This window comes from Juglans microcarpa x Juglans regia, chromosome 6S (genome assembly GCF_004785595.1).
Source record: "Juglans microcarpa x Juglans regia isolate MS1-56 chromosome 6S, Jm3101_v1.0, whole genome shotgun sequence".
In the NCBI taxonomy this organism is placed as follows: Eukaryota; Viridiplantae; Streptophyta; class Magnoliopsida; order Fagales; family Juglandaceae; genus Juglans; species Juglans microcarpa x Juglans regia.
Genome location: NC_054605.1, coordinates 11,595,203 through 11,611,078, shown reverse-complemented (window position 1 = coordinate 11,611,078; position 15,876 = coordinate 11,595,203). Strand labels below are relative to the sequence as shown.

The following is a 15,876-nucleotide window of genomic DNA, read 5'->3' as shown; positions in this document are numbered from 1 at the left end:
ATGTGATGTTATTTTCCTGAAAACTCTTCATATTATGTCTAAGTTTACTAAGTTTAGTCTTTACTATTATTACCTATACCTCTCTAGCTTGGAACAGATTGATGCAGAATGTATCGATACATGTAGGAAGAGTATGCCATGACTGAAGCATATATGTGCTTATTTTTTCTGCATCGCCCTAGCTGCGGGTCATGAACTTCTAATTTTTCGGCTTTCTTTTATTGCTACCGCAGTTTGTTTAATGCAAACCTATGTGTGTTTGTGTTTGTCCCACAGCTCTTGCAAAACAATTTCTAAGTAGTATAATCAAGCTCATAAATACCAAGAAAAATAGATAATATTTGTATTTTTTTTTTCCTTTAATTCGTTTATTATAAAGAAGCAACTGATCAGGCAACAACAGAAGAAAGTTTGGTGACATTAAAGACAGGCATATTATTTAAAAAGCATGCATGCATGTTGGTACGTAACACTATATACTTAAGAGTAGTTTTGCCTGCCAATCAACCACAGCCAACACGACTTCCTTCCCAACCTAATAATAATCTTTATAGGATTTCCACTTGCAAAGAAAGCGCTTGTGCTTCTTCTCCAGGTAGCCATCAGCATCCTGCTCAAGAATGGTCTCTTCATGAAGTACTTCAGAGTTCCCATTCGTACGGCCATCTTCCTCCTCATCACGATCTGTCACTTCAACCTTCTTTACAAGCCGTACTGCTGGAGTAGTTTGGCTCTTGGGGCCATGATTCTTGGGACGAGATCCAATATTATTGTCTTCATGTACCTGTTCTTCATTGTTAGTAGTAGTACTGATCACTTCGTTGCGAAACAGCTTGTGCACATTTGGGTATTGGGAGATTTCAGGGAGAGTTGATGTAACGGCCCGATCTTTTATTTAGAAATAAATTATTGATAAAATTTTTTTATGAGTTAAAGCAAATTATCAGATGATTTTTTTTATAAACCTAGAGTTAAATCTCCATTATTATTATTATTTTTTTTCCTCCAAACCCATGAATCCTCTTCATAATACAACTCCTCTCTACCGGATTTTTTCTTCTTGAATTTGAAACACGCACCAAACCTTATCCACCCACATGCACATGCACATGCACATGCACGTCTCTTCTTTTATCTTTATCTAGGGTTTTCATTGGTCTATATATAGAGGCTTATTGTGTCCAGTCCGAGCGTCGATTTCCAGCGTGAACAACCAGCCTCAAGCCGAAACCAAACCCATGCCTTCTTCCCCACGCCGCACTATGATTCCCTCCACGCCAACACAAGCTGCAAGCCGCACTCCCTAATCCCCTTGTCGCTGCCCCCACTTCATGCACGGCCTCCAGGCCACGTCCAGGAAACAAGAAATCGAGAGCCACCTGCACGACGGAAACCGTGCGTTAGCACTACCCCAGCCCCACAAAAGAGCATAAAAACTTGGCCTCCTTCCATAACCACGACGCAGCTCCTCCCTCTGGCCACCACGTAGCCCAGCTAACAGAACCACTGCACGGCCTGCCCTCGGAAAAGCCATCAACCCGCTGCCATTCTCCCCTGTTTAAGCCCCCAAAAACAGAGCACTGAGCTCTCCGACCGTGAGCCACAGCCCAGCCACCCTCAGCCACAGAACACGCCGACGCCACCACTGGCCACCATAGAATACATCGGACCACCCTCAGCCGCCAAGGCACGCCGTAGCTGCCACGGACGCACACTGTTTTTGCACGTCCGAAACAGAGCATGCAGTCACCTTCTCCACGGTAGCCACCTCAAGCGGCGCCGAACCCCTTCTCAGACGACACAGAAACCGCCGGCCAGCACAACCCAGTGGCACCCACTCCGTCCCGGTAAGCCACGACCGTCGTCGTCCCCCTCTTTCTCTCGGTTTCTTTACGGCTTGACTGAACTCCCGCTCTCCTCCTCTCGGCGTCATACCACCACTGCCCAGAGAACCCAGTCGCGTCTCCGGTCCTTCCCCAGCCACCCAGAGCCGCCGCGCATCAGCTTCCTCTCTCGGTGAGCATCGCACCCCCAACCCGATTGCATGCATTTCCTTTCACGCGTAAAACCAACTCGAATCCATGCAAACCGTAAATCAATCTTTTTTTTGGTTAGTTAAATTACAAAAATGCCCCTCTATTTTTTTTATTTTCCCAAAATGCCCATGTACAGTATGTTGTTTTCCAAAAATATCCTTGTTTATTTAAGACTAACGGGTAAGGATATTTTAGTGTCAGGAAGTGTTTAGGTTTAGAAAATATAGACTATTTTAGTAGTTAGGTTTTTAAATAGAATCACTTGTTTAATTAGAAATTTATGCAAAATACGTGTTTATTTTTATAGGCGACCGATTTCGTGCCGAAAATAGTGGATTAGCATTGCAAGGTAAGTAGCATGATCATATCCTTACGCGTATTTACAGTGAGCTGTTTGTCTTTTTATAAAAGATATTATGTATGTAGGCCTTTTATTGGAAGCCCATTTTTACGTACCAAAAATATGATAAAATTATAAAGAAGTCATAATTTTATGTGAAAGACTATTCATGAAATTATTTATGAAATGCATGATTTTATGTGAAAGATTATTCATAAAATTATTTAGGAAATGCATGATTTTATGAGAGAGTTATTTCGTAAAATATTTATGAAAAATCATGATTTTATGCGATGAAACATGTATCATGACGTTTATGAAAGAATGCGATTTCGTTTGAAATCTATGATTAGATATGACAAGTATGTATGTGATTTCTTTTGAAATCTATGATATGATATGTATGTGATTTCTTTTGAAATCTATGAAATGTCAAGTATGCAAGTATGATTTAATAAAATATGTAACGGCCTATGTTATGATATAAAAACGGTACCTATGTTATGGGCATATTGTATTGCCAGGTCGTGCATGCTGGTAGTGCACCCAGTATTGTCTTCCTTATGTATGGATTCCACAACCCGCGGCCACGGGCGGAATCGGAATCTATTTAGATTCGCTAACCCTAACTCACGGGGGTCAACAGTGGGTAACGGCCTATGACAAGTGAAAGATAAGTTAATGTTTATGTCATGTTATTTATGAATGTATTTATGAATATGCACGTTTTTTTTTAGAAACCTTATGTTTATTATGTTTACTGTATGATGTGTTGCTTATTGAGTATTCGACTCATTTTAGTTTGTTTTTTATGTTTTTAAACCACCCCAGGTGATGACATTTATGAAGACGAGACTGCAGGACAGAACTTGACCCAGGGAGGCGAGACAGAGGCCTAGACAGATTATGTTATGATTATTTTTATGGTTCTAAGTTTTAAATAAATTATTTTGATAAGCACATGAGACTTCTTTATTTTTCATAAGTGCTTCCGCAGACCTTATTTTGGATTTTCAATATTTATTGAAGTTTGTTATTTTATGGAAATTTTTCGCATCTGGTGCTTTGTTAAAAAGAAAACGTTTTAAGTTCAAGTTTAGTAGTAGCACACTGGCTCCTCGAAAATTTTAAAATGTCTTTTCGGGAACGGGGTGTTACAGTTGGTATCAGAGCCAGGTTGAAAGATTCTGTAGACTTTTCAAAATAGAGAGAGAAAAAAAAAAAAAACTTTTGCAAAGAATTTAAAAAAAAAATAAAAAAAAAAAATTTTGAAAATAAAAGATGAAGGAAAGAAATGTCTAGGCCAAGGTCTCCCAAGGCAAGTTCTGCTCTGCAGTAAGTATGTTATAAAATTTTCTTTTAGTAGTTGAATTCATTTTTTTTTATTGATATTGTTAAAACATGCATGTTAGAATGGCACCTCGTGGAAGAAGACCACGCGTACCCCCGTTTGAGAGCAATACTGTACAAGATGATAATTCAGAAGTTCTCGCTGCTGCAGCGACACGTTTCTTTCAAAGGATGGTCAATGGTGATATGGTGGTAGGTAGAACCACACGAGTAGGATGCACATTAGAACAGTTCTCCCACCAGCACCCACCTACTTTCGATGGTAGATTGAATTCCTTAGATGCGGAAAGCTGGATTGAACGTATGGAGCAAATTTTCGAAGTGCTCTACTGCACGGATGATCAGAAGGTGAAATATGCCACTTACCATTTGACTGACATGGCAAACAAATGGTGGAAGTCGACTCGGGCTTTGGTTCAGTTGGAATTAGGGGAAGCAGTCCCCATTTCTTGGGAGCATTTCAAGAGAATCTTTTTGGATCACTTTTTCCCACGAACTCTTCAAGAGTTGAGAGCTCGCCAATTTATAGACCTTACTCAAGGATCAATGACGGTAGCACAGTATGCTACGACATTCATGGAGCTTTCCCGTTTTGCCAGTTACTTAATTCCAGATGAGGAAAAGAAAGCTGAAAAGTTTGAGCGCGGTCTGAATCGCAGGATTAGGGAGCGTGTACGTACTCTCAGGATTCGGAATTTCACAGAACTAGTCACCTGCGCTACTATTGCTGAAGAAGACATTCAAGAAAGTATCGATTACAATAATCAAAGAAAGCGACAGCAGCAGCTACAACTCCAACCAGCATCACATGGGGATAAGAGGCATTGTCAGAATAATGGACAACGGCCACGACAGGGCGAGACAGGATGGCTCCCCATGTGTGGGAAGTGTAGTAAGAGGCATGCAGGGAAATGTTTGATGGGAACCGGAGCATGTTTCAAATGTGGGAAGGAAGGACACCATCTTCGAGATTGTCCTGGGAAGAACATAGCTACTACTCAAGCTACAAGAGATGGACAGAAGTATATGGCACCAGCTCGAGTTTTCTCCTTGGCACAGTTGCGTGGCACCAATGCGCCCGTCAATGAGAACACAAGTAACTAATTTCCTCAATTAGAAATATTGATTATTATTGGAATTTTAGCTATTTAAGTTGTGGTATTCAGTATGACTATTGGAAATATTATAGGTGTTATAGGTAACGAAATTCTATCTTAGAATGAATTATAGGAGTTAGGATCTGAACTTTGGAGAGTCTCAGGTTATGATTTATTTGAGATTATTATTGCATGTGAAGAGTTTTATTATTCTATGCGGTGAGTCTTAATTACTTTTCTCTGGAGTTCAGATAATCGTCTAATAAAATTATTTTAGGCTTACAATCGAACCCAGTATCGACGTTTACAATTTTGGAGAATTAGTACGTTGGTTGTTGAGGTCTAGCAAATTCCGAGGATGGAATTTTTATAAGGAGGGGAGATTGTAACGGCCCGATCTTTTATTTAGAAATAAATTACTGATAAAATTTTTTTATGAGTTAAAGCAAATTATCAGATGATTTTTTTTATAAACCTAGAGTTAAATCTCCATTATTATTATTATTTTTTTTCCTCCAAACCCATGAATCCTCTTCATAATACAACTCCTCTCTACCGGATTTTTTCTTCTTGAATTTGAAACACGCACCAAACCTTATCCACCCACATGCACATGCACATGCACGTCTCTTCTTTTATCTTTATCTAGGGTTTTCATTGGTCTATATATAGAGGCTTATTGTGTCCAGTCCGAGCGTCGATTTCCAGCGTGAACAACCAGCCTCAAGCCGAAACCAAACCCATGCCTTCTTCCCCACGCCGCACTATGATTCCCTCCACGCCAACCCAAGCTGCAAGCCGCACTCCCTAATCCCCTTGTCGCTGCCCCCACTTCATGCACGGCCTCCAGGCCACGTCCAGGAAACAAGAAATCGAGAGCCACCTGCACGACGGAAACCGTGCGTTAGCACTACCCCAGCCCCACAAAAGAGCATAAAAACTTGGCCTCCTTCCATAACCACGACGCAGCTCCTACCTCTGGCCACCCCGTAGCCCAGCTAACAGAACCACTGCACGGCCTGCCCTCGGAAAAGCCATCAACCCGCTGCCATTCTCCCCTGTTTAAGCCCCCAAAAACAGAGCACTGAGCTCTCCGACCGTGAGCCACAGCCCAGCCACCCTCAGCCACAGAACACGCCGACGCCACCACTGGCCACCATAGAATACATCGGACCACCCTCAGCCGCCAAGGCACGCCGTAGCTGCCACGGACGCACACTGTTTTTGCACGTCCGAAACAGAGCATGCAGTCACCTTCTCCACGGTAGCCACCTCAAGCGGCGCCGAACCCCTTCTCAGACGACACAGAAACCGCCGGCCAGCACAACCCAGTGGCACCCACTCCGTCCCGGTAAGCCACGACCGTCGTCGTCCCCCTCTTTCTCTCGGTTTCTTTACGGCTTGACTGAACTCCCGCTCTCCTCCTCTCGGCGTCATACCACCACTGCCCAGAGAACCCAGTCGCGTCTCCGGTCCTTCCCCAGCCACCCAGAGCCGCCGCGCATCAGCTTCCTCTCTCGGTGAGCATCGCACCCCCCAACCCGATTGCATGCATTTCCTTTCACGCGTAAAACCAACTCGAATCCATGCAAACCGTAAATCAATCTTTTTTTAGGTTAGTTAAATTACAAAAATGCCCCTCTATTTTTTTTATTTTCCCAAAATGCCCATGTACAGTATGTTGTTTTCCAAAAATATCCTTGTTTATTTAAGACTAACGGGTAAGGATATTTTAGTGTCAGGAAGTGTTTAGGTTTAGAAAATATAGACTATTTTAGTAGTTAGGTTTTTAAATAGAATCACTTGTTTAATTAGAAATTTATGCAAAATACGTGTTTATTTTTATAGGCGACCGATTTCGTGCCGAAAATAGTGGATTAGCATTGCAAGGAAAGTAGCATGATCATATCCTTACGCGTATTTACAGTGAGCTGTTTGTCTTTTTATAAAAGATATTATGTATGTAGGCCCTTTATTGGAAGCCCATTTTTACGTACCAAAAATATGATAAAATTATAAAGAAGTCATGATTTTATGTGAAAGACTATTCATGAAATTATTTATGAAATGCATGATTTTATGTGAAAGATTATTCATAAAATTATTTAGGAAATGCATGATTTTATGAGAGAGTTATTTCGTAAAATATTTATGAAAAATCATGATTTTATGCGATGAAACATGTATCATGACGTTTATGAAAGAATGCGATTTCGTTTGAAATCTATGATTAGATATGACAAGTATGTATGTGATTTCTTTTGAAATCTATGATATGATATGTATGTGATTTCTTTTGAAATCTATGAAATGTCAAGTATGCAAGTATGATTTGATAAAATATGTAACGGCCTATGTTATGATATAAAAACGGTACCTATGTTATGGGCATATTGCATTGCCAGGTCTTGCATGCTGGTAGTGCACCCAGTATTGTCTTCCTTATGTATGGATTCCACAACCCGCGGCCACGGGCGGAATCGGAATCTATTTAGATTCGCTAACCCTAACTCACAGGGGTCAACAGTGGGTAACGGCCTATGACAAGTGAAAGATAAGTTAATGTTTATGTCATGTTATTTATGAATGTATTTATGAATATGCACGTTTTTTTTTAGAAACCTTATGTTTATTATGTTTACTGTATGATGTGTTGCTTATTGAGTATTCGACTCATTTTAGTTTGTTTTTTATGTTTTTAAACCACCCCAGGTGATGACATTTATGAAGACGAGACTGCAGGACAGAACTTGACCCAGGGAGGCGAGACAGAGGCCTAGACAGATTATGTTATGATTATTTTTATGGTTCTAAGTTTTAAATAAATTATTTTGATAAGCACATGAGACTTCTTTATTTTTCATAAGTGCTTCCGCAGACCTTATTTTGGATTTTCAATATTTATTGAAGTTTGTTATTTTATGGAAATTTTTCGCATCTGGTGCTTTGTTAAAAAGAAAACGTTTTAAGTTCAAGTTTAGTAGTAGCACACTGGCTCCTCGAAAATTTTAAAATGTCTTTTCGGGAACGGGGTGTTACAGTTGATCTCCCAGCTGTCTGAACACGAGTATGGTTATAATAATCAGGTGAGTTGGTTTCCCGTCCCAGGCCATGCCGGTGCTTGAGAGGGTAGTCGATATAGCTAGAGCTCATTGTTTTAACTTGCTAGCTATGACTATGGGGACTGTGTTAATGTGCCCAGAAATTTATAGACAGAAAAAATTAAAGTAAAGAATAACAGAATACACTTTTGTTCTGAAATAATAAGGTGCATCTATTCTCCATGATCTTTTTGTAAATATCGAACTTTGGAATCAACCACACATTTTTTTGGACGGAAAGGAGTGCCTCAGAAGAGAGGAGGGTCTATATATGGCACACGAGATCCCACGCTGTTTGGTAGAGAAAATTATTGTTTTTGTTTTGTATAATGATATATTGCAAGAAACTCTAGTTATAATCTTAACTAATCCTCTTGGAATATGAACTATTGAGTTTATCTTTAATGATTACTCATGGTATTCCAACAAAGATCTTGATGTCGGAATAGAATAGAAAATTATTCCAACAGCTAGCTGAAAAACGAAAGTTAGATATTGAGATTGAGAAAAATCACAAATAGAGAGAAACTTTGAGATTAAGGTTTAAAATAACATAAATTATCAGCCCCTCTGATGGACACAAGCCGGGCTTAAATAGCTAACGAAAAATGGCAAATCAGTAATTAGGGTAAAACAACAAAATACGGAATAAGATAATTATGACTAATATTTAGTCTAAGAATCCAGAATAAAATCGTTATTAAAGATAAATATTATCATAAAAGAAAATTAACCAAAAATGAAAGAGTTGACATTTCGGAGGGTAAAACGGCTAATTTTGGGGTCAAGAAAGGCCCCACCATGCAAAGTTTGGTAACCACGACGTGCGCGCCAAAAAGAGCTTTCAGATGGATAAGTCACCACTTCTCCCAACCAAGGGATAAGTCTTCTTGCCCATCCGATAAGTCTCCTCACCCAAATCTTTATCGCTTCCCGCCCACTTTGTGTTGGTCTACTTTCTCTAAGTTCTCCAATGCTTTTTAATATCGCATCTGTCAGTTGAGCTTCATCAATCTCGAATTCGGACTCGGATCCCTCTGCATAAGCCTCCTCGAGTGGGAAAGAACTCATCCTCGACTTCACGCCATCATCCACAAAGTAGGGGCTAAGGTATTTGACGTTGAACACATCCGAAGTTCTCATATGACTAGGGGTAAAAAAAATGGTGAACCAGTAAACTAGACTACACTGAACCGGTTGGTTTGGTCTAGTGCCAATTCCATTTATCTCAAAACCGTCAAAATTGATTCAGTTTCGATTTTCTTTTTTCTAACATCGGACCGATTCATATATATATATTAATTTTTTATATTGTATAAAATATTCTTAATATGATTTTTTATATTATATATCATTTTTATATATAATTATATAAAAAAATAATTTTGTATTATATAATAAATTACTAATTAATATAATTTTAAATTTTAAAATCATATATAAATAACTATATATTATCAATATAGTCTATAATACAATTATAATATACTACAATATATTATCACTAGATTATTATATACTATATAATATACTGAAAAAAATGAACCGAACCGAACCGGAACATGTAAAACTGAAAGTACCTATTTAGGGGTGTAATCAGTGCGGTATCGTCTTAGTGCCTAACAGCCTATATCGTCTTACTACTACATGCATATACTAAATCGCAATCCATTTAGCTCATGATGTTCAATCATCTCTCATACTCATTGTGTTAAATGGTAGCATTAAATCCTAATGCATTACGAGCAATATAGTGTTGCGAAATCTGTTCATCTTTTATTTTGAAAGAGGACGGTATCTCAATATTTGATGATCACCCTCACTTATATTGACAGAGTAATATTATGAGAAGGAAACATCAAAACTGTTGGGGTTGTCCCATATCAGTTGTGGAAGGGGTTGGTGGTCAATTTATGAGTGTAAAAGAAAGCCTCACCCCTTAAGCTAACTTTTGGAGTTGAGAGAGACCCAAGACAACCCAACACTGGTATCAGAGTCAGGTTTACCAATAGGCTCAGGCCCAATAGTCTGCGGGAGAAACAGGTTGTTACTGCACCGATCCAGAGCCCAATGTATAAGGGGGACGTTGTTGGGGTTGTCTCACATCGGTTGTGGAAGGGGCTAGTGGTCAGTTTATAAATGTGAGAGAAAGCCTCACCCCTTAAGCCAACTTTTAAGCTTGAGAGAGGTCCAAGACCACCCAACAAAAACCAAGGTGAAAAAACAAACAAAAACAGTATACCTATAGCTCAAAACCAAACAAAAAAAAAAATGCATAACATTGACCGAATTATCTGCATGCAGCCAAGAGATGCTGCCCTACACGATGATCAATACCTATACCTCTCTAGCTTGGAATAGATTGATGTAGAATGTATCTGTAAGAGGGTTTCCCCCCACTTCAAAAGCCCATTGGGTGCTCGGCCAAGAGTAATGGGTTTTGCCTTGATACCTAGCCCCAGGGCCTAAACTTGCCCACGCAGTAAGTCATCTGCAAGTGAAGGTAAATAATGATAATTGATGGGATGGACAGACTTGATGCCGCTCGATCGCAGCCTGCTCATGGGTACTCGTATAAGGCAGAGTGGGAAATATGGAGGACCTTTGATCTTTTGACATGGAACATCGATGAACCATTAAAGATACCAGTAGAGTAAGGCGAATCAAGGAACCATGCTGCATTAATGACACCACTACCCGAGCTACATGCCACATTAATGACGTTGTCGCAAAGGCTCGCAGCATTAAAGGACTCTGACAAAAGAAATAGTAAAAAGGACATGGACTCCATGGGTGTATGCACGATCTATCCCAACCCCCAGACTCCCGATATAAGTAGCGACTTCTAGGTACGAAAAATCTCTCTGATCTCTAGACTTTCTCCTTATTTATAAACTTCCAAAAGACTCTACTAACTTTGACATCGGAGACTCTATGGCCCAAGGCCACCTTCTCCTAGCTGCTTTCTACTTCGTTTTTGTAGGCCCAGTTCTAAAGATTTGAGTTGTTGGAACCTCACCCAAAGGTGTACAAAACATGACGTTAACAATGGCGCCGTCTGTGGGATCCTTGTAGATCTTGTGTGTATTTCGTATGCCTGTGACAATCCATTCTAGACAACTGGGAAGCTCACCAATGGCACTGACGAACATGGAAGCTGACTAACGAGGAAGCAAAACTCCCATGAGTGGAGGAGGGACACCACATAAGAGAGGCGAGAACATACCCAGGCAAGGGTGCCTCCAAGTGGCGGGGTGAATGCAGTATGCCCTATGCTGGATGACTGCATCTTGCCCCCGCTGCCCTTTTGTGCCCCAACTAAAGATGAAATCCAAGATGAACAGAGCCTCAGAAGGGTAGAACCAAACGAGCCGTTGGAGTTTGTTCCCTTAAACTCGAATCGACTAGAAGCCACGGCAAGGATCGGTAATGAAATGACACCTGAGGTGCAAAGCGCCATGCAGTAACACCTCACCAAGCACCAAGATGTATTCGTTTGGAACTACGAGGACATGCCCAGAATAGCCCCCGAAATCATACTACACAGTCTTAACATAGACCCAAAGGCCAAAGGGGTGAGGTAGAAATGCCGAAGTGTCAGTGCAAAAAAGAACATCGCTATAGCTGCGGAAATGGACCAACTGTTAACCGCTAGATTCACCTGAGAAGCCCTCTATCCATAATGGTTGTCCAACATAGTGCTCGTGAAAAAGATAAGCAACAAGTGGAGAATGTGTGTTGACTTCACTGACCTCAACAAAGCCTGCCCCATGGACAGCTTCCCTGTTCCCTACGTCAATTTGATCGTCAACTCCATGGCAGGCCAGCATATGCTCAGCTTCATGGATGCTTACTCGAGGCATAACCAGATTTGCATGAATCTGGAGGATGAGGACAAGACCTCATTCATCACCGACCGAGGCTTGTATTTCTACACAAAATGCCTTTTGGGCTGAAGAACGCGGGGGCCACCTACCAGTAGTTGGTCAACCGTATGCTGAAAAATCAGGTAGGAAGAAATATGGAGGTCTACATGGCCGGCCTGTAAGTTAAAAGTGGGACTCTAGAACAACAGTTGAGCAATCTAAGATAGTACCAGATGAAGTTGAACCCAGCGAAGTGCGCCTTTGGCGTGAGATTAGGAAAGTTTATGGGATTCATGGTATCAGAATGCGGAATCAAAGCTAATCCCGAAAAGGTGGAGGCCATCATCAACATGGCCCCTCCGCAAAGCATAAACGATGTGCAAAGACTAGCTGGGTGAGGGGCGGCTCTCAACAGGTTAGTGTCAAGATCCACCAAGGTTTCGCGAAAGGCACAGGTATGGGATGGCAAGTACAACCTGCCATTCGAGGTGCTCAAGAAGTACCTTACTAACCCACCGCTCCCCAGCCAACCCAGGTGTGGGGAAACACTAACCCTGTACTTGTCAGTCTCCCTACAGGCAATCTCTTTAGCATTAGTGCGTGAAGAGGATGGAGTCTAGAGGCCGGTCTACTACACCAGTCGAGCCGAGCATATAGTGGGGTTGAAGCCAATTACCCTCGCATAGAGCAGCTTGCCTTCACGCTGGTGGTAACCACACGCAAGCTGCGCCCAAACTTCCAAACTCACCTAGTAAGGGTCCTCACATAAATCCCTCTGAAAAAGAACCTACAAAGGCTGGACGCTTCTAGCCGGCTCATGAACTGGGCAATAGAGCTGAGCAAGTCTAACATCGACTATGTGCCGCGGAATACCATCAAGGGGTAAGTGCTGGCAGACTTCGTAGCTAAATTTACTAGTTTTTTGGCGGAGAGCAAACATGCACCTCCTGTGAAGCCCTAGCAAGTTTTCGTGGATGGCTCATCTTGCCAAGTTAGAGGGGGAGTGGGGGTGCATATCATTACATTTGAGTGAGAGGAGTACAATTACCCCATCAAGTTGTCGTTCAAAATCACGAACAACGAGGTAGAGTATCAATCACTACTTTCAGGACTGGCGGTAGCTAAGTCTTTGGGTGCCACCGAAATTACAGTGCAAGCCAACTCGTAAGTGGTAGTCAACCAAGTACATGGGTGTTTGTCGTGAAGAGCGAAAGATTGAAAAAATACTTGGCACTAGTAAAAGCCGAGTGCCCCCACTTCAAGTACTTCCAGATTCAATAGGTGCAAAGGGCAGAAAACCAAAAAGTGGACAAACTAGCACGCACAGCATCTGGGCAAGAAGACTCCCACCTTCCAAAGCGGACAGTGATCTGAACTGTCGAAGTACCCACCGTAGGGATTGAGGTAATGGAGATACAACCTAGAGCTCCGGATTAGGCAAGGGAAATCCTCAAATACTTGGATGACAACGAGGTGCCCGAGGTCAGGCAAGAAGCTAGAAAGATTAGGAACCAAGCAGCACACTACACTCTGGTCAAGGGAATTCTGTACGTATTGTTGGAAATACACGAAGAGATCTGTGGCAGTCACTCAAGAGGAAAGGTACTAGCTGGAAAGGTAATTAGGACAGGGTATTACTGGACCCGTGCCTTGCGAGATGTTGAGGAGTACGCGCAGAAATGCTAGAAGTGCTAAGAGTATGCCAAAGTGCCCACTGCCCGTCAAAAGAATTGACGTCGATCATCTTACCTTGGCCCTTCGTCTAGTGGGGAATTGGCCTGGACGGCCCACTCCCCCATGGCAATGGAGGAGTAAAATTCGTGGTAGTAGCTATGAATTACTTCACCAAGTGGGTCGAGACTAAGGCCTTAGCAACCATCACGGTGAACAACATCACGCAGTTCCTTTGGAAGGCGGTGATTTGCAGGTTCGGCATCCCATGCACTATCATATCAAACAATGGGAGGCAGTTTGATCCCGATCACTATCGTAACTGGTGTCAGGAGTTGGGGATTGAGTTCCAGTACTCATCTCCGGGCCACCTCTAGTCTAAGGAGCAAGTGGAGGCGACCAACAAGACGTTGATGGGAATTCTCAAGAAGCAACTTGACGACAGAAAGGGCACGTGGGCGGAGGAACTTCCTGGTGTCCTGTGGGCCTACCAGGTCATAGTAAAGACACCAACAAGGGAGACTCCTTTCACCCTCACTTACGGCCACAAGGTGATGTCAACAGTAAAAATCAGGATCCCCACCTACTGAGTTCAGCACTTCGAGCAAGACTCTAATGACAAGCGGCTAGACGAGAAATTTGATTTACTGGATAAAGTTAGATTGGAGGCAGAGGTAAGATTCACCGCCAACAAAAGTTGGAGACCTCATTCTCAAAGAAACAGAAACAACAACACGAAACCAGGGAAAGCTGGGCCCCATATGAGAAGGCCCCAATGTAGTCAACACCACTAATCGTTCGGGCTCTTACAGGCTCCGAGACTCTCAAGGAAACGAGTTGCCACACCCTTGGAATGCCAAACACCTACGAAAATTTTATCACTAAAACTAGCTTAATTATTGTAAATTTATGTTTTCGTGTATGCACTACAAATCCTAATGAAAGAGGTGTTGTGTTTCATTGTCAAGTTTCAGGGACATAATAGAAGCTCCATCAACAGAATCTCTATCAACATAATCTTCGTTAATGTAATCTCCATTAACAAAATCTTCATTGACTGTTTATCTCCCCACAGGACGCCAAAGGGAAGAGTCACATGAGAGGCTACTCTGTCCCGCCTATGGATAAAAACTTACCTTCCTCATGAGTGTCAACAGACGGGAGTGGGTCCAGTTGCAAACTACCTAAACAGTGTACCTCTAGCAGGGTCCAAAAGGGCAGAGTGAGCCAAAAGCCACCTTGTCCCTCTCATGATGAAGAGTGGGTCTAGCCCCGAGGCTACCCAAAAAACTTACCCCAACCTTCACCACAACGAAGTGTGGGATCGGCATCAACCTGACCCAAATTTACCCTTTCTTGCAATGTCAAAGGGCTGGAGCAGGTCCAGTCACAAACTGCTCGAACAACCTACTTTGCCACGAATGATGATAGCTGAGCTGGAGGCTCAACCTCCATTTTCGGGAGAGCGGGACCAACCCCCTTTGCGGCTCGAAAAACTTTCCTCGTCCCCTATAGCGATGAAGGACTAGACCAGCCACATCGTTGGTCCCTCCGGTGGCGGACTATGGGTCAATCCTCAGCTACCTGAAGGGAAAGCCTTACATTCCTCATAAGCATCAATAGGTGGAAGTGGGTCTAGTAGCAGACTACTTGAACAACCTACCTCCCCATGGACCAAGGAGACAGGTCGAGCCAAAGGCCACCTTGTCTCCCCAAGGTGGAGAGCGGGATTAGCCTCACGGCTATCCAAATAACTTACCCCGACCTCCGCTATGACGAATTGTGGGATCAGCACCAGCTTGTCCCAAACTTACCCTTCCCTGTAATGTCAACGGGCGGGAGCGGGTCCAGTAGTAGACTGCTCGAACAACTTACCTCCCACTGGGAACAAAAGGATGGGTTGAGCCAGACGCCACCGTGCCCCTCCCGCGATGGAGAGAGCTCCAACCCCGAGGCTGCTCGAAAACTTACCTCGACCCCATAGCGACGAAGGAGCAGACCAACCACACTACTGTTTGAATTACCCCCTCGGGGGGCAAAAGGGCGGTTTGGTCTGAGGCATTCCAACCCTTCCCCAACGGAGTGCGGGCCGAGTCTTTTAACCGCCCGATGGCTGCAGTTAGGAACACTGACATCAACAACATGGTAAAAAGCGGCAAGCACATCGCGTCATAGGCCGAAGGGCTAGGTTTGCAAAGTCTAACTCTACAAAGATAAGAATAAAGTTATGATGACTTTCTTATTTTTCAATCAGGAGTTGAATATGCAATGCCAACGGGCATGAATGGGTCTAGGCCTAAACTGCCCCATTGCGACAAAAAGCAAACTGGATTATCTATATTCAGCTCTATGGCCACAGTGGTACTCAAAGGGGCATAAAAGCGGGTTAGCAAAATACTTCCCGGCCTCTCCCCC

The 15,876-nt window shown here is 42.6% G+C and overlaps 1 protein-coding gene across 2 annotated transcripts; it reads right to left on the bottom strand.

The window, feature by feature from the left end:
- Positions 1-358: 358 nt before the first annotated feature.
- On the bottom strand, positions 359-8,076 carry LOC121237883. 2 transcript variants are annotated; one of them, XM_041134803.1, is made up of 4 exons: positions 7,966-8,076; positions 7,865-7,896; positions 690-870; positions 359-647 (listed from the first exon to the last, which is right to left on the bottom strand). In XM_041134803.1, the coding sequence occupies exons 1-4, from the start codon at positions 7,974-7,976 to the stop codon at positions 536-538; spliced, it is 336 nt and encodes a 111-aa protein (XP_040990737.1). In that variant the 5' UTR covers positions 7,977-8,076; the 3' UTR covers positions 359-535. The 2 variants fall into 2 exon arrangements, with proteins under 2 accessions (XP_040990737.1, XP_040990736.1); XM_041134802.1 differs by having other exon boundaries at positions 690-875; positions 7,870-7,896; positions 7,966-8,064.
- Between the last annotated feature and the right edge of the window lie 7,800 nt (positions 8,077-15,876).